The following is a 23,115-nucleotide window of genomic DNA, read 5'->3' on the forward strand; positions in this document are numbered from 1 at the left end:
ACATCTTAAATAAACAATATATTGTTTGCTATTTGAATCAAATGTTCACTAACTTTACTGATGGTCAGTAATGTGAATTACAGTAGACGTTCGCTCGGTGCAAACGGTTTAACTGCAATGCTTTTTAACTGCAAGTCCGCTAAGTGCAACAATTTTGCAGTTATCGCACCGCTATCTGTCAAAAACAAAACGTCAACAGAGTTGCGATGTTTTTCGGATGCACTACAGCTGCATTGCGATGTTTTTGAGTGCATTCTGGCTGCGTCCAACAGCATTTGACAACTGTTTGACGGCTGTCAGTCGTTGCAGTTAGCGAATTTCATTCGGTAACTGAAACGTAAACATGTTGCACTTATCGAACGTCTACTGTACACTAGTATGGGACAAACATCAAATTCTCGCTCCAGTCAACTTTTTTGATTCCAGTTAGGTCCCATATGAACTGTGCAAAATTTCAGCGCAAGCGGTTCAAAGTTTCCATAGGATTTATTATGGGAAAAGTTACACATTCAATCAAAAAATCCCAGAGGTCGCCCTTTGTCTCCTTAATTCAAATCGATAAACGTTTCCTGTAGAAAAATCATTTGTGAAACTTTCTTTCGAAGACCGCAAAACGATTGGATGCTTGTGGAAAAAGTTATTGATTTATTACCGATTAGCGATCCAACGAACGGCTTTTTGTTTTGCTTTATTAGCAGCACTGTAGCTGCTGCCTCGATGCTGCTGTTTCTGGGGGTGGTAATGCCTCCCGCCGCCCCATGCAACAACGACAACAGCAGTGCTGCTGATAAAACAAAACAAAAAGCCATTCGTTGGATCGCTAATCGGTAATAAATTAATAACTTTTTCTACAAGCATCCAATCGTTTTGCGGTCTTCGAAGGAAAGTTTTATAAATGATTTTTCTACAAGAAACGTTGATTGATTTGAATTAAGGAGACAAACGGCGACCTCTGGGATTTTTTGATTGAAAGTGTTACTTTTCCCATAGTAAATCCTATGAAAACTTTGAACCGCTTGCGCTAAATTATAGTTTCACCGATTGCCCTGAAATTTTGTACAGTTCATATGGGACCTAAATGGGATCTAAAAAGTCGACTGGAGCGAGGTTTTATTTTTTCCATACAAGTGTGTCCCATTCTACTGTACACGTGAACCTCTAAAACAAAGTTATAAAAAAGAGTGCACGAAATTAGGGACCCATACAAATTGTGGGTTCCTAATTTCGCCAACAACATAAATGTTGAAACAAAATAAGAAAACAGCATTTTTAAGTAATTTTATTGCGTATTATAATAAAACACATTGAATTGAAATAATCAAACATAAATTGAAATATTTACTTTTGCTAGAGATCGAAATAGTGGTTTCGCAGCGCGGTGTCACGAACACTAATGCAAATCTACTGGTTGAAAATATGCCCATTTGATTTTGTTGGGAACAGCTGATCTTTGTTTACTATTTTCAACCAGTAACTCAAGTGGTGTTCGTGTAATGCAGTGTGTACGTACACGCAACACTACTAAAAGCAGAAGCCACTATACTTGTTCACTTCCGTGAGCGTTGGTTTTCTCGTATCTTTAAATATGGCATCTGCTATTTGCATACATTTGCAATTTATTTTTCTATCTTGGACATAAATCAAATTTTATTTTTTTTTTTTTTTGTCAATTGTATTGAGATTAAATGTAGTTTTGAGGTTATAACAAAGTTTTGATGATTCCGCTGTTAATTAAACAACAATGCTCTCAGATGTCAGAAGTTAACGAAGTTTGGGCGCGCACAAAATAAGGGCACCCCACGGTAGTATGCGTTCACAACTCTTCTAGTTTTCTCGGCCTTATAAAGGGTTAAAAAATATTTTCCGAGGTTACTTCAGAAGTTCCTAGATTCCGTCAAAATTGTTTCCAAAATTTCTCTAGAAATTAATTCCGAGAATCGTAGAGGAATTCCTTCTAGGATTACCACAGTATTGTTTCCTGAGATTGTGCTGTTATTCCTTAGGAAACTTTAGGGTTGGTCTCCTTCGGGTTCGTTCTCGTTCCAGAATTTCTTCTGAGATTCCTTCTGCGACTTCAAGGGATTTCTCGAATCGTTCAATCCGAGATTCTCCTTGATAATTTGCTTTAGAATGTTTTCAAACGTGTTTTTTAACTTTCAGAGGATATTTCTGAAAAATATTCCTGGAAATTCCAGCAATTTCATACTAGAAATTATTGGATGAATCTCTTAGAGAGTGCTTGTAAAATGGGTGTAATAGACGGCTAAGAAATTGCTAAATAATTCGCAAGGAAGTAAGTAGTAAGAAGTAGTTCGCAATTAAGGAATGTGATCGATAGGTTCCGCTTTTAACGCGCTCTTTTTTCAGTCAAAATCGAATCCCTTAACGAAAAAGTCAAGAAATGATACCGATATTGACCATGCATCGGAACCCTGATGCCTACTGCTTCAAACCAGTGAATACCGAGTGAAAGATTAGGATTATTAATCCATTTTTTCCTTGGTGCAAGATCCATCTCGGCCAGAACCAAACCGAGACCTATCACTTTTACCAAGGTATGAAATGTAATGTAATAAGGACCAAAGTTTTTCCTTTAATTACTAAAATAGGCTGTTCCATAGTTGGATGCAGTTAGGACTAGGGTTCGGTTTGGTAGATCTTTTGCCGCAACGCAACCCAAAAAGGTGATCTACCCACGCTACGGGCTCCGTTAAAGATCGAGCATGTTTTAAACCCCCTCAACCATTCATCCCTCAGCACGGGTCGTCTGACACCTTGGATTGGGGTTACCTGTTTGGTGGACTTTTACCCCCGGAACAGGTGGTCCGTAGTGCTATTCTAAGCCGGCAGCTACACGGCTACAGACAACTTAGTTATATTTACGCTGGTCATGACGATAAAAATCTGCCGTTACTCTAACTAGGTACTATGTTTTTTCCTATCTTAACAGATTCTCAACGTCCCGTCAAACGTTAACCTGGGTACCGGACACTTTCTTCACGTCCCTACTGAACTCGGAACGAAATGGTCGGATTTCGAGCCTGCGAGACGAAACGGATGCCATCTTTATCGATCGGGACCCGAAACTGTTCTCCATCATACTGAACTATCTGCGCACCAAGGAAATTGACATCAAGTCATGCGATATCCGAGTGCTGCGACATGAGGCTGAATTCTATAATATATCTCCGCTCATCAAGCGGCTTATGCTGTGCGAAGAGATGGACCAGTCCAGCTGTGGCGATGTGCTGTTCTACGGATATCTTGCTGCGCCAAGTATGTTTTGTTTTCGAGTTTTTCGAAGAAAGGTGTTACCTAATGCTTCATTTCTTACTTACAGACATTCCATTGCAAGAAGTGACGCTACCTTCATCATCAACCAGTTCCGTGAGCGGTATTGTCGTATCCAGCTCTTCATCTGGTTCGAATGGTTCCACCCAAACAGCTCAATCCAAGGAACCTCAACCTAGTGCTTCCGGTCAACCATCAATATCATCACAGCAGTCGGCCGGAGTGGCGCCTCTGTCTATTGCTTCCGGCAGTGGTGTTTGCCATCCGCCCTCGAACCCAAGACCCGGATCGATGGTACGAGTTCCAGAGTTCTCCCAAAGCTCGGGATCATCCGGAAGTAGTACCGGCGGAGGAGCTAGTGGATCTCGCCATGCTGGTCACTCTCGAAATTCGTCGTGGGATCTTCGGGTGTCGTACAACGGGAACGGACGAAACTCCCAGTGGGCTCCCGGACATTCCAGAACGGCCTCGTTGGACATGATGCGTCACCATTCTCGAAACTCTTCCGTTGATCTGAACAAGTATATCAGGAATGACGTGGGGCTGGTCTTTGGACCAGGCCAGTCATCCGGCTGGTCCGATCCGATGCGGGTCCAGATCATCAAAGCTCACCACAACTGGATTTTGGTGGCTTATGCTCATTTTGTCACGTGCTACCGGCTGAAGGACTACTGCGGCTGGCAGCAGATCTTCGTTTCGCCGTACGTGGAGTGTCCGATCGAGCGGATCGCCATCAATGCCAAAATGAGCCTGGCCACGTCGGCCGGCGAGCAGTCTCACAGCAAAATGGTAGCAATCTCATACGGCAGTCAGATCCGACTGTGGGGAATCTCTGAGGACGGCGGCAAAACCGACGTCGGAATCTTCAACCTGCACGTCCGGGTCGAGTATCTGTTCTTCATCGGGAGCCAGCTGGTGGCACTTTCGTCGTCCGGTAAGATCGGCGTGTGGCACGCAATGACCCAGCACTGGCAAATTCAAGATCTCGTTCCGATTCTGGCGTTCGATACGGCCGGGTCGTTTCTGCTGCTCGGGTGTAACAATGGCTCGATTTACTATATTGGTAAGTGGTGGAATTTCCTGGGGGTTGAGATGGCAACAGCTTGAATGTCTTAAATATGTTCGTAGATATGCAAAAGTTCCCGCTGCGAATGAAAGACAATGATCTGCTGGTAACCGAGCTGTACAAAGATCCATCGAACGACTCGATAACAGCTATCTCGGTGTACTTGACGCCGAAGACTACAAGTAAGTATGGTTCTGTTGAACTTGGCACGGTGTTGAGTAGTATAATTTACCTTGTTATCATAAAATTACACTTATTCATTAAAGAAAAATTGGCAATGTTCGCTGATATACTTTTTCACGTAGATTTTGTATACACATTCGACTTCTTTTAACTATTTGGTGTATTTGTTAGTAGTTATTCAGTATTCAGTTAAGTAGGATGTTCCCAATTCCACTCCACTCTAAACAAAGAATTGAAGCTTTGCTCGTTTTGTTTTTTTTTATTATTATTATTTGTTAGATCTTATTCTAGTTACCTACTTTCAGTCCTGAGCACCCACGTGCAGAGCGCCGAATTGAAAGATTTCCATCCTGGGTCTGCCTCTGCTACGGGAGCGGGACATTTGGCATAAAGTCATTTGGCATAAGGTCACTTGGCATAACGACATTTGGCATAACGGTCATTTGACATAATGGACATTTGGCATAACCGAAATGCACCATTCTTTATTATGCCAAGTGTCCATTATGTCAAATGACCGTTATGTCAAATGACTTAATGCAAGTGACCTAATGCAAAGAATAAGAATATCAAGAATGTCCACTCCGCTGATGATCGGGGGACACTACCGCAGCGCTATCTGCGGATGGAAGTTCAACCTCTTGCGATAGTGTGCGTTACTGATTGTATGCGGATACCAAAACATACGCACATCATCTTCTCTTATGACTAACACTGTTGTGTAGAGCTTCCACCTTGAAACGCTTAGATAACGCCACTTGTCTTGTCGCTTGACGTTTACATAGAAAAATGCAGGAGAGGGCATTCTTTCTATTTTTATTCTTTGCCTAATGCCTAACGGCCTTATGCCAAATGACACAGACCCTGGGCAAAGCATGTATCCATATTGAAAATCAAGGATTTCTCCAAACAAAGGAGCTATTTTATTTTTAAGTTATTTATTAGGAAAGAAAATGCTTACATGATTGTTTTTGCTATCTTTACAGCGAACAAAGCCACATTTTTTTCAACCAGAGCATTTTTCTTCTGTTATCCATATTTCTGAAACTTACACAGTAAAAGCAGCACTACCACCCATGGCACATTCCTGTACCAATTTACTTTTGTCGCCCCATTTTACATGAAAATGCACATCCAACACCACTACTTGCAAACCACTACACTTGAGGAAATTCAAGCACCATAATCCAATGAACGCACATTACACATTCGCGCGTCTTTTGTGACAGCTCGAGATTCTTCAATACTCGACCAATATTCACCATCATCATCCATGTTATAAATGATTTGATCGAAAGTCTTATTTACGACATTTTTTATGATTCTTACCCTGATTTTGAACATGTTAGCACCGGGAGACAAAGAAGGTAACCAATTTGAGTTCTCAGTTGAACAGTTTTTTCTCAATTCAAATCATTTCCCTAAGTGACAGCAACAATTATTTGCTTTCCACATTTGTTTGAGCTTAAATTGAGTTCCGCAGCAGCCGTTATTTTGTGACTTCTATAACTTCCGTGTAATATGTTTTGTCTTCGTAACAGTACGATCCTTGCTTGCTTGATACACTGAATCGGATTCGAAGTCCGATTGTGGCCTTCCCATTCTTCTGCATCGCTTCTCCATTATCCCATCACATTGGACAATCGATCATTTGACACTTTCTTTGCGCGCGCGCCATTCATGGTACCGATAAAGCACGAGACGCAACATTACTTTTGAATTTAAGCCGAAACACTTGGTCTAATTTGAGTAAAGAAAAAAAGAAACATTCAAGTAGTGGTGCTGGCATGTGTTTCCCCTTCTGTCCTTCTCACTGCATCCCCAATCCTTGTGTGTGTTTAGCGTGTCGTTTTGTGTATGTGTGTATGTTTCAAGTCACTGATCAATCTTTTGACACACTTCATTCTGACATCGATCTCGGTTAACGAGTTGTTGAGAATGCAATACAAAATTTACCGAAGCAAAATCGCTTTAAGAATTGTTTACCGAGATTGCCATAATTGTTTGAAAGTTTGAAACTCAAATATGTTCTGATCCGATATTTCTGATTCTCCAGGTCTATCCGGTAACTGGATCGAAATCGCCTACGGGACCAAGTCCGGTTCCGTACGTGTGATCGTGCAGCATCCGGAAACCGTCGGTCATGGGCCGCAGCTGTTCCAAACCTTCACCGTGCACCAGAGTCCGGTGACGAAGGTTACCCTGTCGGAGAAATTCCTGATCTCGGTGTGCAGTGAGTACAACCACGTGCGCACCTGGGAAGTCACGCGCTTCCGCGGTATGATCTCCACCCAGCCTGGTTCCACGCCGGAGGCGTCCTTCAAGGTGAGTGATTTCCCAACTAACAATGGTAACTGAATAACAGCTTATTCATCCCAAACTTTTAAAATCTAGGTTAAGAGCAGTTTATTCATCTGTTGTGCTGCAAAAATGTTTTTGGGTTAGTCCCCGAACCCTCATACATTAGAAATCTGGCGCTATCCTCCATTTGGGGCATTCATTTCATCGTCATACTAAAAGCATACATCATTATCTTCCTGAGGGAGATTAGGAATGGTAAATTGCTAAATGGTCCAAAATATCGCAAAATGATTCATCAAGTAGTGGCCTAGAATCAAAGAATAAAAATAGAAAGAATGCTCTCTCTTGCCTTTTTCTATGTAAACGCCAAGCGACAAGACAAGTGGCGCTCTCTAGGCGTATCAAGGTGGAGCTCTCTGTAACAGTGTTCGTGATTTGTCATAAGAGAAAGTGGTATGCGTATGTTTTGGTATTCGTATACAATCAGTAACGCACACTATTGCATGTAGGTTGAACTTTCATCCGCAGATAGCGCTGCGGTTGTGTCCTCCCGAGCAGCAGCGGAGTGGGCATTCTTGATATTCTTATTCTTTGCTAGAATCCTACAAGAATGGTTAATCGCTAAATGTCAGACAGCCAATGGCATATAATGCTCTTCAGTGATCTATAAATGAATACCTAGCCATAATTTATGTGTTCTTCTTCTGATTTTTCTTTATGGCTTTACGTTCCCACTGTATCTTGGACGGCATGTCTTCAACTTAATGTTCTTTGAGCACTTCTACAGCTATTAATTGAAGGGCTTTCTTTGACTGCCATTGCATGAATTTGTGATGACAAGGACGCATTTTACGCGCAGCTCAAACGCGAGTACGATCGCTGCCCTAGCCACGACGTCAAGATCATCATAGGAGATTTAAACGCTCAGGTAGGCTAAGAGGATGAATTCCGACCGACGATTGGAAAGTTCAGCGCCCACCAGCAGACGGCCTACGACTCATTGATTTCGCCGCCTTCAAAAACATTGCCATACGTAGCACCTTTTTCCAACACAGTCTTCCTTATCGTTATAACTGGAGATCACCACAGCAGACGGAATCTCAAATCGACCACGTTCTGATTGACGGACGGCACTTCTCTGACATTATCGACGTCAGGACCTATCGTGGCGCCAACATCGAATCCGACCAATATCTGGTGATGGTCAAACTGCGCCCAAAACTCTCCGTCATCAACAATGTACGGTACCGACGACCACCACGGTACAATCTAGAGCAACTGAAACAACCGGATGTCTCCTCAGCATACGTGCAGAATCTCAAGGCCGCGTCGCCAGACGAGGGCGAGCTCGATGAGGCCCCTCTAGAGGACTGCTGGAGTACAGTGAAAGCAGCCATGAACGACGCAGCCAAGAACACCATCGGGTACGTGAAACGCAATCGACGGAACGAATGGTTCGACCAAGAGTGCAGAACGGTTTTGGAAGAGAAGAACGCAGCGTGGATGGGATTGCTGCAGCAAGGGACCAGACAGAACGTGGAACGTTACAAACAGAAGCGGAAACAGCAAACCCACTTCTTTCGGGAGGAAAAGCGCCGTCTGGAGGAAGCGGAGTGCGAAGAAATGGAACTGCTGTGCCGTTCTCAAGAAACACGGAAGTTCTACCAGAAGCTCAACGCATCCCGCAACGGCTTCGTGCCGCGAGCCGAAATGTGCAGGGATAAGGACGAAGGCCTTTTGACGGACGGACGTGAGGTGATCCAAAGGTTGAAGCAGCATTTCGATTAGCACCTGAATGGCGTGGAGAACGTACACTCTAAAGAATTTTCACGTCCGATTTACGTGAAATATCACGTAGCTCATCCTTATTCACAAAATCTCAAAAGTTAAAGCCTGTATCCGCAATAATCGGGACACAGAAACACAGTTATAACTCTGTAATAGATACTTTAAAATTGCTCAAATTTTGCCTAATAAAATCTAGAGATGTGTTCATCTCACCTACAAAATTTCGTGTGAATCGTTTCAGTACTTTTTGTTGTAGCAACAAAAGAGTAGAATGTGCGCCATAGAATTTTGTACAGCCCCTAGTTTTGCTTGTCAGCGCCGCAACTTTTGAATTCTTCAAAGGAAGTGGCTGAAATTTTCAACACAAATCTCTCAATCTACATTTGTTGCATGGGCAAAATTTCAAAAAAATCGATGCACTATCAACTATTTTATAATCGAAACATGTATTGGGACTGAACGTGATTTTAGCCCCTCAGACAGCAATTAGTCAACACCCTTTATTGTATCGATTGTACTATTGAAAGTACTTGACCAATAATCATCAAATTTTGTCGACATAATATGCACATAATAAACTACCTTCTGTGAAAATTTCATGAAAATTGGTAGAGAAATTCAAAAGTTTTTTTTTTTTTCCTTTATTTTTGAGACTTTCAGCCCTGAGCTGGTTCGTCTCTTTGCGACGAGAGAGTTTCCTGAAGGGATCCCCAACAATAAAAACAGAGTATTTTTACAGAGTTTTGAAGTATAAAAGTAATGTGTATAGCCAGTGTTCATAATCTACAGTGATGTCATTGTCGTTCTTCCGTTAGTCATGCCGATTGAAGAGGTTGTTTAGTCGTCAGTGTCGTATTGATCGTTGTTTTTCCGTGGTCGTGTAGTTGATCGTTTCTTGGGTCTATGTTTGTTGGTAGTAGCCGGTGTCTTTCAGAAATTGGATCAGTGATTTCTCTCTGTCTAGGTCGTTGGATAGCGCATCTCGGATGCTGCCGCCAATGCTATATTGGTCTCTGAGGTTCTGGTAAGCCTGGCAGTTAATGATAAGGTGCTCTACCGTCATTTGGGTTGAACACACCACACATTGCTGGTAGAAACTGTTCTGGGATCTAAGATCGTGAGAGAATCGTGTGTAACCGCAACGTAGCCTTGACAATATTCGCTGGTCCTTCCAGTTGTTGGTGTCAGACCAGCGATTTGTATTTTCTTTTACTTTTCGTAGAAAAGGATCGCGTATTTGATTCCATTCGTTCTCCCAAGACAAGGCGATTATCGATTTAACCCATGTTTTTAAATCATCTGCAGGCACTTCAAGATTTGCTGGGGTTTTTGATCTGCCACTTGCTGCCAGCTTGTCGGCAGCGTCGTTTCCGCTAACACCGCAATGGCTGGGAACCCAGACATATATGGTGTTGTTGTTCGAAGCTTTTCTAATAGCTTGCACGAAGGGGTGTCGGTTTTTTGGATTCTCCAGGGCCTTCAGTACACTGGCTGAGTCGGTGACAATGGCCTTCCAAGTAGATTCGGGATTGGTAACAGCCAGAAGGATGGCCGTTGCTTCGGCCGAGAAAATCGAAGTAGGTTTGGGAAGGCTTCCACTTGTATTGATATTCGGGCCATAAACGCCATAACCAACTTCACCAGAAGTCTTGGATCCATCGGTATAGATAAGTTTGTAACCATTCAGTTTTGTTTTGATGAGCTCGTTGAAGCGTGGGACCACAGTGTTGGGGTTTAGGTTAGCTTTGGTTGGAGTGTTTAGTGCCCATAAGATTCTGGGTGGGGAAAAGTCCCACGCTTCGTCTCCGACCCAGTGGACCGTGGACACCGGGGGGAGGGTTTGGTGGGCGATTTGTTGGAGGAGCTTGTTGGCCTCTTTGAGGAGGAACACTTCCTCGTCATCCCCGCTCGTCTTTTCCAGGAAACTGACGGCTTTTGAGCACACGGCTATAGCGAAAATGTGTCGAAAAGGGAGAGTACCAGCCTCGACGCATGCGGATGCTGCTGGTGTACAGGGAAGAAGGCCAGACAGACTGCGGATACATCGGTTGAAGGTTGGCGCAAGCTTGTTAATTACGATGTCCGAGCTTCTACATAGTAGTTCAGCACCGTAGAGTAGTTTGCTGCAAACGATGGCGTGTGTGATCCGTAATCCTACATCACGATTGTTCTTGGTGTGTTTGCTGGTAATTACTCGTATCAGATTCAGTCGGCTTTCGCATTGTGCTTTAATCCTATCGCAGTGGTGTTGAAAACTCAGGTGCCGATCTAAGTATACTCCAAGAATGCGGATTGTGGCCTCGAAAGGAATTTCCTCTCCGCTGATGGTAGGCGGGTTCTTTTGGGCGCGATGTTTTCCTGAACACATATGAGAGAATCGACTCTTTGATGGTGATAATTCAAATCCAATGGAGAGTGCCCAGGAATGTACTGCGTCGATAGCGGTTTGCAGTTTCCTGCGGATCAAAGCAGGTTTATGTCCTGTTACGAGGATAACAATGTCGTCCGCAAATACAAAAATAAAGACACCTTTTGGTAAGACTTCAAAAATTCCATTCATCGCTATGAGGAAAAGTGTTACTGCCAACACGGAGCCTTGAGGTACTCCAGTTTCCTCCGGGTAAGTATTCGATTTGGTATTTCCTATGCATACCTGAAAGGTTCTGTTCATCAGGAAATTACGGATGAAGGCAAATGTGTTGCCACCGATACCCCAGCTGGCTATTTTTTTCAGCAGTCCCGGAGTCCAAGTGCGATTGTACGCCTTCGAAAGGTCCAACGTGGCCAAGTCCACATGAAGGCCATTTCCAAGGGCGTCATCTAGAACTTGACCTAGAGTTGCGAAATAGGTATTTGTGCCACATCCTTGCCGAAATGCGTGCTGTCGATGGTCGAGGAGTTCGTTGTCTCGTATGAATTGTGACAGTCTTCGATTGACCATGCGTTCCATGACCTTGCTGCAGCAGCTAGTCAGGGAGATGGGGCGATATCCGCTAGGCTCGGTATGGTTTGCGTCCTTTTTGGGGATTGGGATGACCAGGCTATGTCGCCATTAAGTAGGAAAAGTTCTCTCTGTCCAAATTCGATTGTAGTTCTTCAGCAACGGCTTTTCGGGCCCGTATGAAGTTGATCACCAATATCAACTTCTTTTCCCGATCAGCCTAGATAGCTGTGTAGTGTCGGTAGCGGTTAGTTCAACTGGCTAAGAATAGCACTACGGACCGCCTGTTCCAGTGGTAGGAATCCACTAATCAGGTGACCCCTAATTCATGGTGTTATGCGGCTTTATGCTTACCGTGCCTAGGAATGAATGGCTAGGGGGGTCTAATAAAAACCTAACCGCAAACGGAGCCTGTGGAGTACCAGGGCACCCTCCACAGTATTTGCCCTTACTGTGCTAACCGGAGCAATAGCGCGGTGGACCTTGTGTTTCTCCGAGACAATCAGCTGCCCTTCTTCAATCTCATACTTGAGGCTGAATAAGGGCGGGATTATGAAGATGTTATTAATTAGTTTAGATTTTCACCTATATGGTTTCGCATTATGCGTTTTACACAGTGTATTCTGTGCATCCTCGCCTTTGGCGCACTCAATTCGATACCGATCTGGCTTTATTGTTGCTGTTCTTCTTTGTGCTGTGATTGTTAAGAGTTTAATCTTGCCTAGTTTGGGTAGTGGCTACGGTTAGGATAGCTCAGATCAATCTTCAGCACAAAAGAACAGCAACGATCAATCTTTGTAGACTTATGCAAAATGGTACAGCCCAAGTGGCGTTAGTCCAAGAACCTTACTTTCGTAAGGGGAATTTCTATTTAGGAAACCTTGTGAATCCGGTGTTTGCTACTTTCAGTAAAAATGAAATGGCAAACTCACGTGTCATGCCTCGAGCATGTGTGCTTGTCAACAACGCAATCGTTGCTACACTCATCTCTGAACTAACTACCAGAGATGTATGTGCTATCATAATAGATGTATCTGTTGGAAACCTCAACAGGAAATACGTTTATTGTTCGGTTTATTTACCGCATGATGAACCATCCCCTACGGATGCTTTCAAGCAAGTCATTGCATACTGCACTTCAAAAGGCCTTCCGCTAATTGTTGGTAGTGATGCTAATGCTCACCATATAATCTGGGGCAGCTCAGACATCAATTTGAGAGGCTCCAGTTTGATGGAATACTTGAGTAGTACAGATCTTGGATTACTTAACATAGGCAACCGCCCAACCTTCATGGTATCTGGTAGAGAGGAAGTGTTAGACATAACGCTTTGCTCTAGCAGAATTAGTCATGAGCTGACCAATTGGCATGTGTCAGATGAAGAATCTTTATCTGATCATCGTTACATCTTGTTTGAACATGTGAATTTTACTTCGCAAACTTTGCGTTTCAGGAATCCTCGGTCAACCAACTGGGATCTCTTTACCGATTTGGTTGCAGCCAAATTTCATGGATACTCACCATCAATTGACACTCCAAGTGATTTAGATGATGCCGTTGATACTACAACGGCCTTCATCATGGAAGCTTTTGAAGAAGCCTGCCCTCTGCGGTCTGTGAAGACCACAAGAGGAACCCCTTGGTGGAACTCCGATCTGGCGAAGCTCAAGAAACAATGTAGAAAGAGTTGGAACAGACGACGTTCGGCTGGATCGGAGGCTTTCAGGTCGGCTCGCAAGGCCTACCAGAAAGCTCTTCGGTCTGCTGAACGATCCGGCTGGAAAAACCTTTGTACAAATGTTTCCAGTCTGAGTGAAGCCAGTCGATTGAACAAAATCCTTGCAAAATCTAAGGATTTTCAAGTAAACGAACTTCGTTTGCCAAATGGTGATTTCACTTCCTCTGATGAGGAAGTTTTAGAATGTTTATTCAGTACACACTTCCCCGGATGTGTGGATATTACATCTTCGGATGAACCTGATGTCTTTTCTTGTAGTTATGATTCTTTAGCTTCGGCTCGGAGTATCATAACTTTAGAATCGATTGAATGGGCACTTAATAGCTTTGCTCCTTTCAAATCTCCTGGGGCAGATGGGATTTATCCTATTTTGCTTCAGAAGGGATTTGATCATTTCAAACATGTTTTGAAACAACTACTTGTTTGCAGTTTTGCTACAGGGTATATTCCCAAATCCTGGCGGGATATTACTGTGAAGTTTATTCCGAAAGTGGGTCGCGCGTCGTATGAAGAAGCAAAGAGCTTCAGACCTATCAGTTTGACCTCTTTTCTTCTGAAATGCTTAGAACGCATTGTGGATCATCACATCCGTGATGTTTATCTGGCCAATGTGCCTCTTCATGTGAACCAACATGCTTACCAATCTGGAAAGTCCACTGTGACTCTTTTACACAAAGTTGTTTACGATATCGAGAAGGCATTCGCTCAAAAGCAATCCTGCTTGGGTGTTTTCTTAGATATCGAGGGTGCCTTTGACAACGTGCCTTTCGATGCCATATTGGAAGCCGCACGGGGTCATGGTATATCTCCAATGATTTCCAATTGGATTCACCAAATGCTCAAAAACCGACATCTCTTCTCGACATTGCGTCAAGCGGCGATTAGGAAATTGAGTGTTTGTGGATGCCCCCAAGGGGGAGTCTTATCACCACTTTTATGGAATCTCGTAGCAGATACGCTATTGAGGCAACTCAATAATAGCGGTTTTCCTACTTATGGTTTTGCCGACGACTACCTAACATTGTTAGTCGGTATGTGCATCAGCACCCTTTTCGACCTGATGCAAAACGCTCTACAGGTAGTTGAGGGTTGGTGTCGCCAATATGGCCTTTCGGTAAATCCGAGTAAAACATCTATTGTTCTTTTCACGGAAAAGCGAAACCGTAATGGTGTTCGAACTTTACGTCTCTTTGATTCTGAAATCAATGTGACTGAACAGGTAAAGTACGTTGGAGTCATTCTTGATTCCAAGCTTTCCTGGACACCTCATGTTGAGTTCAGAATCAAGAAAGCTTGTATGGCCTTCGGGCAATGCCGGCGAACCTTTGGTACAACTTGGGGTCTAAAACCCAAGTATATCAAATGGATCTACACAACTGTTGTTCGGCTAATATTGGCCTATGGATGTCTTGTGTGGTGGCAAAAGGGCGAAGTGAGAACGGTCCAATCAAAGTTAGGCCATCTCCAAAGGATGTGCTTAATGGCGATGTCTGGAGCGTTCTCTTCAACTCCCACGGCAGCGCTCGAAGTTCTCTTTGACGTTGTCCCACTACACATTCATCTCAAACAAGAAGCACTTTCTTGCACTTACCGTCTATGGGTACTCGGTTTACTAGAGGAAACTCCTGTGAACCGCAGTTCAACACACACCTCGTTGTTTCCACTTTTGGTGAATTGGGACAAAGTTGTCCTTGCTCCAAGTGATCTTACAATTGCTTGTAATTTTCCATATAGGACATTTTCCACGAAATTCCCTTCCCGGGAAGAGTGGACATCTGGTTATCTGGAGAGAAGTATTTCAGACGGCATCGTATGTTACACTGATGGCTCCCTTCTAGAAGGTCGAGCAGGTGCTGGTGTTTATTCTCGTGAGCTAAGGCTGTATCAGTCTTATTCACTTGGCAGACACTGCACCGTTTTTCAGGCCGAAATCTTTGCTCTTATGTGCGGAGTGCAATCAGCACTTCAGCAGCACGCAATGGGCAAAGTAATATACTTCTGTTCAGATAGCCAGGCTGCTATTAAAGCACTTGCTTCGGCCAACTCCAGGTCGAAGATAGTTATCGCTTGTCGAACTCAAATTGAGGAGCTGAATTCAGCAAACGCTGTTCACCTTGTATGGGTACCTGGCCATTCTTCCATCGCTGGAAATGAATTGGCTGATGAGTTAGCTCGCACTGGAGCATCACATGACTTCATTGGCCCTGAGCCAGCTATTCCGGTATCCAAGTGTTGGGTGAAGCTTCAGATTGACACCTGGGCTGCCACTCAGCACAAACAATACTGGAATAGTTTGGAGTCATGTCGTCAAACAAAATTGTATTGTACTGAGCCATCTCTAGGGGTGGCAAAGTATCTAACAAATCTGTCAAAGCAGAATTGCAGCATGCTGGTCAAAGCATTGACTGGCCACTGCCGACTCAGTTATCACATGGCGAATATTCAGCAAGCTGATTCATTTGCATGTGATAGCTGTGAATCCGATTATGGAACTTCGTATCATTTAATATGTAACTGTCCAGCTTTTGCGCAATTGCGTTTCCGAGTACTCGGGAAACACTTATTAAGTGAAACTGACTTCAGAAACCTGAATCTTCAGGACGTTCTGTTGTTCTTGACCCGCTGTGGTAAAGAGCTATAGGCTCTCTTTACGCTTTATGCATTATCACAGTGCCCTTCTCAGGGCGCTGTTCGAACCCATTGTGGCACGCTTATGCGTTATTACAGTGTCCTTTTCAGGACGCTATGTGAACCCATTGTGGTACGCTTTTGCGAGTATGACGATCCTATTCCCTTACCTGTCTTTTCCCATCTCCTATCCTTTTTCCTTCCCTTCTCCGTCAGGTAAATGATGAATAGGCTCGTGTTCATGGCGATGGCACAAATTTCCCAAATGGAGGAGAACGTGCCTCTAGAGCCGACCTACTGATACCCGATAGTCAGGGAGATGGGGCGATATCCGCTAGGCTCGGTATGGTTTGCGTCCTTTTTGGGGATTGGGATGACCAGGCTATGTCGCCATTGAGTAGGAAAAGTTCTCTCTGTCCAAATTCGATTGTAGTTCTTCAGCAAGACTCTTTTGCCAATGGGCGGCAGATGACGCAGCAGTGGATATCCTATTTCATCGACTCCAGCTGATTTCCCTCTTCCGCTACTTAGTGCAAACGATAATTCGGCAGGAGAGAAAGGTTTGTCCAAACGATTTCCAGGACGTGTGACTGGGGGCTGGATAGATTCGATGGTAATCGAAAACGCATCGAGTCGGGTGAACTCACGGCTGTAACTACTTCGAGCACTTAGCTTAGCAAAGAAACCGCCAAGAATATCCGCAACTGCTTTCGGGTCCCTCGTGATTCCGCTCCGTGTGCTAATAGCGATACCATTGGTGCTGCGTTTCCCCTGCAACGCGTTTATGCTCTTCCAAAGCTCGGATGTTGTGCTTTGAGTGCTTATTCCGTTCAGGAAGTCGTCCCAAGATTTGCGTTTCGCGGAGCGGATTGTATCGCGACAAGCATTCCGTTTGGAACGGTAGTCTGCAGCTACTGCTTCAGCATCTGGGTGGTTTTTTGGAATCCGTTTCATTTTTCTGAGAGCCTTTCTTCTTAGTTTTATAGCGGCCTTGGTTTCGGGTGACCACCATCTTAGTGCCCGGCGTCCAGCCTTTGGACTTGTTTTCGGGACTGTTTCGGATGCTGCAGCATGGATTGTATTCATTAGATCATCAAGTGGCGTGTCATCATCTATCGGACTGATTTCGATGATGTCTTGGAAAGATTGCCAGTCGGCCAGCTCATACTTCCATCGAGGGCGTCTGGTTGTTTTTGGTGCAGTGTGGTCACAGTAGATTGATATTGGGTGATGATCGCTACCCAGGGGGTCATCAGCAATCGACCACTGAAGGCGGCCGATGAAATTCTCACTTGCGAAAGATATGTCTATAGCAGAACTGATTTGTGGACGCGAAAAGGTGGGGGAACCGTCATTAAGTATTCTAAGATTTGCCTTCTCCGAAGCTCGGAGAATTTCGGAGCCCTTGTCATTGTTCCTTTGTGAACCCCAACTGACGTGGTGCGCGTTAAAGTCTCCAAGGACGAGATAAGGTGGAGGGAGTTGGTCGAGAAGTTTGCACAGGCGCTGTTCGAGATTGAAGCAATCCGGTGTTGGTATATAGATGCTGACGATTGTTACTGGAAAAGGAGATTCGATTCTGGCTGCCACTGCGATTAGATCGGAAGGCGGGGTAACATCAACGTACGTTGTTGACGTATGAATTCCGATTGCTGCAGACTGATAAATATTTACTCCGCCTTTCAGTATCCATTCGTACTGGCCTTGCAACGTTTTTCTCATAGCTGTGGGGTCTGCTCTGTGAACCTCCTGGATGGCTATTACTACCGGTGTAGATTTTTCTATTAGCAGTTCCAAGTCTGCAAGGTTGTTGAAATAGCCGTTCATGTTCCATTGCAGCGCTAACGATGGATGCTTCGTCTTTTGGATTCTTAATTTGTCCTGGTGAAGAGGTGAAGTTCTTATTCGCGTGTTTTGCTCGGCCGCTGTTGGTTTGCGATTGGTCCTAAATTTGGAGGCAGTCCTAGGCTGGAAAGCACTGATGGGCACAGGCGATGTAGGTTTAGCTAGCAATGGGGATAATGAAACATGAGGTGGACACAATGGTGATGTTGATGCTGAACTGCCAGCCACTGGAAAAGTGTTGCTATCAGTTCCGAATTTCCATCGGTCGTATTTTTGCGCGTCGGATAAAGCATCAGGCGGAATACGGTTTCTAAACTGCAATCGAATTGAGCTACGAATAATGGGCACATTGTTTGGCGAAACCTTCTGTTCAGGAGCTAGCGAAGGCCGGGAATCCTGCGTTTTTGTCTTTTTCTTCTTAACATCTGGATGGGGGAGTATGAAGTTATCACGCGTCCCATTTTCTTCGCACAGCCTCATCTTGACTCCCTCGCTGACCGTTTCTGAGGAGTTTGCCGACGGACGCCGGAGGTTGTCCACCAGTTCCGGTCCACCAAAGTCTTCCGCACTGGAGGTGCCCCGACTGCCCGTGGCCTTATCCTTATGGGGGAATATGAAGTCATCACGCGTCCCATTAACTCCCTCGCTGACCGTTTCTGAGGAGTTTGCCAACGAACGCCGGAGGTTGTCCACCAGTTCCGGTCCACCAAAGTCTTCCGCACAGGAGGGGCCCCGACTGCCCGTGGCCTTATCCTTTGTATTCGCTTTCTTGATTCCCTCGACATCCAGATGGGGGAATATGAAGTCATCACGCGTCCCATTGACTCCCTCGCTGACCGTTACTGAAAAATTTGCCAACGAAAGCTGGAGGCTGTCCACCAGTTCCAGTCCACCAAAGTTTTTCGCACTGAAGACCTTATCCTTCTTACTCGAAACATTTGTTGCGTTCTCGTCCTTGCTAGAAGCTAAGACAAGTGGTGAGCAAGTGTTTATGACGGAGACGAGCTCTGGCACTACTGCTTTGTCGGTTTCCAGTTCTGGCACTGGCGGTGTTGTACGAGTTGCTACGATGGTACGGGTGAAAAGTTGTAGGTATTGTCCTGTGTTTCGTGCATGTTATTTTCATCGTGGTTAAGGAATTTTTTTGAAGTAGACATTGGTGTTGGTGGGTATTATTGCGGGTGGTTTATGAAGATAGGACGTGGTCTACGAAACCACTCCTGCTGTTTCGTTATCTTCCATTGTCTCGTCAGACGAAGACGAGATGTCGTGTTCTATGACCTCTGACTCGGTGTAGAGGTCATTTTCGAGTGCATTAAAATCTTCTGTGTCCGAGATGTACATCACTGGTTCATTAGCCTTGGTTCGTTTAGCGCTGGTTTGCCCGACGTTGTTTTTCCCTCGTTTTGGTTTTGTTCCTGTAGTGGACTCGGAAGCCACACTATCCATCGGCGTCGAGGGGATTACTGTTAGGTTTTTTACCACGGTGACTGATGTATCCTTTCCTTTCTTTCCATTGGAGACGACAGGTGCATTTTTGACTGGTCCTTTCTGGTTGCTGTTCCCCGGAGAGCCAGGCGTTGTGGAGGGTAGTGTTTTTGTGGGTTGCTGTCGTTGGGGCTTGGTGTTGGTTTTATCGGTAGGGACGAGTGCAACATTGTGGGTTTCACGAAGGGCTTGAATTTCCGTATCTTTTCTGTTTAAGGCTTCTTGGAGGGACGAGACTTTAGCGACAAGATCTTCAATTGTTCCATGCCTACGGGTAAGATCCATCCTAGAGTCTTTCTCCAAGGCTTTTTCCAGTGTTTGGATTCTCTCGTCCTTTCTCTGGATCTCCTTTTGTAGGTCAATTATCATTTTTTCGAGTCGGTGGAATTCGGTGCTACTGGTCGAGGCGGTTCCTGTCGACATTTTGTCCTCAAGAGCCTTTATCTGGGCGTCCTTTTCCATCATTTGTCCGGACAGGGCTTCCAATTTCGCTGATAGGTCGGAGATGGTTTTGTCCTTGCTATGGGATGCAATACCTGCGAAGGAGCGCTGGCCAGTACTTGCTTCGAAAGCTCTCCTGGCTTCGGGATATGACAAGCCTCGATCCACTCGTATGTGTTGTATTGCGTCTTCGTTTTGGTAAACCGGGCATTTACGGCTGCTAACAGAGTGGTCGTTGGAATTGCACCGGGCACAGTATGCAGGATTCTGACATCGCACATCTGGCGTTATATCGTGCTCCTGGTTGCAATTTCCACAAGTTGGTATCTGCTTCTGGCACCTCTGCCTTGTGTGGCCGAATTGGTAACACTGGTAGCAGATCATGGGTGCAGGGTAGTATGGTCGGGTTCGAATACGCTGGTAACCGATGTCGATGTGTTCGGGGATCGTGGTACTACCAATGGTAAGAATCACTGTGGGTGTAACTTCTCTGTTATCACCTACTCTCCTAGTGATTCGGCGGATACCGGTAATGTTCTGGTCCTTTAGACACTCGAGTATCTCATTGTCATCCTTCATCTTCATCAAATCGCGGCAGCTGATAACGCAACGTGTTGAATTGAGCCCGGGGTGGTAGGATACTTTCACTGCGGTACCGTCGATGAGTTGCGTCATCGATAGTAGTTTTTCGAGGTGGTGCCTGCTCCTGACTTTTAGTGCGTATGACCGGCCTTGCGCTTCGGAAATGGCACCTTCAATCCTGCCGTTTACTCTCTTTTCGATGGATTGGCGGAGTGTGAAAGGGTGGTCCGGCATTTTGCCATTCACTGGTTCCATGCGTAGCACAATCAGTTCACCGTAGTTTCCATGCGGGTCCATATAGCTGGGTAATGTTGCCCCAGTGTATGTGCCGTCGATGTAACTAGAAGGTCCTCCTCCGGGGTCACCCGGTAGAGGGGGAAAGCCCACACTCAGCGACATCGCTGGTGGGGCGTGTTGAAGAGTGAAGCAACGATGGAGCGAGATTTGTTTCTTTTCAAGTGCAACTTTATTATTTTATTGGCTATCTAGCCGGTGGTCAACCGTCGGTTTGAACGACGCTCGCTAGCGCAGAAATAATGTTAGCAAAGCAGACGAACTTGCATGCAAGTTTAAAAAAAAAACTGACGCGGAGGTTGTTCTACTGCGATGGCGATCTCAAGTTGTCTTCGCTGGGCACAGAAACCAAAAATCTTCCTTAAATTCACCAAATCGCACTTAAATTCAGCAAATAACACTTATCTCGGGTAGTACGACACGGTGTACCTTAAATTACGTTACTTTTTCCGGTCGCGACACCGACGGAATGCGATTAATTTTAACTTAACGGAGCACCGCAAGAAAAAACTTAACACTGTCGACGCCAGGGGTTGCAAAACTGAATTCAAAAGTTATTTTTATGTCCTTCAAAAGAAGAATATTAAAGATGTTGACAAGTCCAAGGCTTGTGCAGTCTCTGCTGTGTGGTCCAATGACCACCCGTATTTATACTACCTTAGGTAGACATAATGAATGATACCTAGACATTTAGGTATTGTTATGAATAGTATTTCATGTAGGTAGATATCCTATGCGCACAACCATTAGGTAGACACTACAGTCCTTTCCCCTTTAGAAAATTTCAAAAATTTACATTCATCACCAAAATAATGATAGCACAAATAAACTGACGAGTCCGTCACTTCCAAAGAACATATCTGTTCGCTAACAAAACTACAAAAACACGATTTCGCTATCCCAACATCGGCAACTTTACCAAAAAAGTACAAATAACACAAATCCATTCACCAAAACATAACATATGACAATTCCGCCACAAAAGAACAATAGTGGTTTCGCAGCGCGGTGTCACGAACACTAATGCAAATCTACTGGTTGAAAATATGCCCATTTGATTTTGCCGGGAACAGCTGTTCTTTGTTTACTATTTTCCACCAGTAACTCAGGTAGTATTCGTATAATGCAGCGTGTACGTATACGCAACACCACTAAAAGCAGAAACCACTATTTCGTTCACCACAAAAATAACATATCGTTATTACCAAAACAAAAAGACAATTTCGTCAATGCAACATCGGCCAAAATAGAACAATCTGTTCACAACATAATGGCAATTCTACCATAAAAGAACAATTTCGTTCCCCACAAAAATAACATATCGTTATTACCAAAACAAAAAGACAATTTCGTCAATGCAACATCGGCCAAAATAGAACAATCTGTTCACAACATAATGGCAATTCTACCATAAAAGAACAATTTCGTTCCCCACAAAAATAACATATCGTTATTACCAAAACAAAAAGACAATTTCGTCAATGCAACATCGGCCAAAATAGAACAATCTGTTCACAACATAATGGCAATTCTACCATAAAAGAACAATTTCGTTCCCCACAAAAAATAACAATTTGTTATTACAACAACCTGAAACCCAAAAAAAAAAAACAATTTCGGAATAACTCAAAAGAAATTACACGTTCCTTGATCCTCGTCGCCACTTTTATGTCCTTCAAAAGAAGAATATTAAAGATGTTGACAAGTCCAAGGCTTGTGCAGTCTCTGCTGTGTGGTCCAATGACCACCCGTATTTATACTACCTTAGGTAGACATAATGAATGATACCTAGACATTTAGGTATTGTTATGAATAGTATTTCATGTAGGTAGATATCCTATGCGCACAACCATTAGGTAGACACTACAGTTATGAATAGGCAAACATCGCACATGAAAAACACGAAAAATTTTCACTAACACCGTCTCTATAAATATTATAACTGCTAACGAAATTTCATAATTATTCTCACAGAACTTTGAACTGTAGCGTAAAAGAACCATCTAGTATGCGAATGAAAATTGATCAAGATTGTATGGTCCATTGCACGAACTTACGCTGCCCTGCTTACTCTCACAGAAAGTTTGACGTTTGAGAGGTGCCGACACCGCTCAAACGTCAAATTTCGTGTGAGAGTAAGCAGGCCAGAATAAATTCGTGCAGTGGACCATTGTCAGATTTCTTGAAACGTAAACACCGCGCGGTCGTTGAAATGTTTCAAAAAGGGGCTTTGCACAAAAGTTCACGCGGTCTATCGTTTTCGAAAGGAACAGCCGCACCGTAGGAAACGCCGCAATGTTATTTCCCATAAGGATGAAGTAAACAGGGAGTGAAAACCGCGGCCGTACCTTTCGGAAGCGATAGACCGCGTGCACTTTTGTGCAAATCCCTCAATACAAAATGCTTAAAACCACGTCTGTTTGTTTTTCATCCACAGTTAAAAGTAATGCATCGATTTTTATGAAATTTTGCACAAATAATAAACATACACCAAAGAGTTCTCAGTCAATTACTTGGCCAATTTTACCGA

At 44.2% G+C, this 23,115-nt stretch overlaps 1 protein-coding gene across 2 annotated transcripts in view; it reads left to right on the forward strand.

Annotated features, from left to right (window-relative positions):
* The window catches only part of LOC115259822 (BTB/POZ domain-containing protein KCTD3), a 49,667-nt gene that overhangs the window by 21,575 nt on the left and 4,977 nt on the right, over positions 1 to 23,115 (forward strand). Inside the window, exons 2-6 of one of the 2 annotated variants that reach the window (XM_029860627.2) lie at positions 2,951 to 3,276; positions 3,341 to 4,354; positions 4,420 to 4,539; positions 5,890 to 5,907; positions 6,597 to 6,865. In XM_029860627.2, coding sequence (XP_029716487.1) covers positions 2,951 to 3,276; positions 3,341 to 4,354; positions 4,420 to 4,539; positions 5,890 to 5,907; positions 6,597 to 6,865 — 1,747 coding nt within the window. The remainder of the gene's footprint in view (positions 1 to 2,950; positions 3,277 to 3,340; positions 4,355 to 4,419; positions 4,540 to 5,889; positions 5,908 to 6,596; positions 6,866 to 23,115) is intronic. The other variant, XM_029860628.2, reaches the window with a different exon arrangement.

The sequence above is a fragment of the Aedes albopictus genome, chromosome 1 (assembly GCF_035046485.1).
Source record: "Aedes albopictus strain Foshan chromosome 1, AalbF5, whole genome shotgun sequence".
Taxonomy (NCBI): domain Eukaryota; kingdom Metazoa; phylum Arthropoda; class Insecta; order Diptera; family Culicidae; genus Aedes; species Aedes albopictus.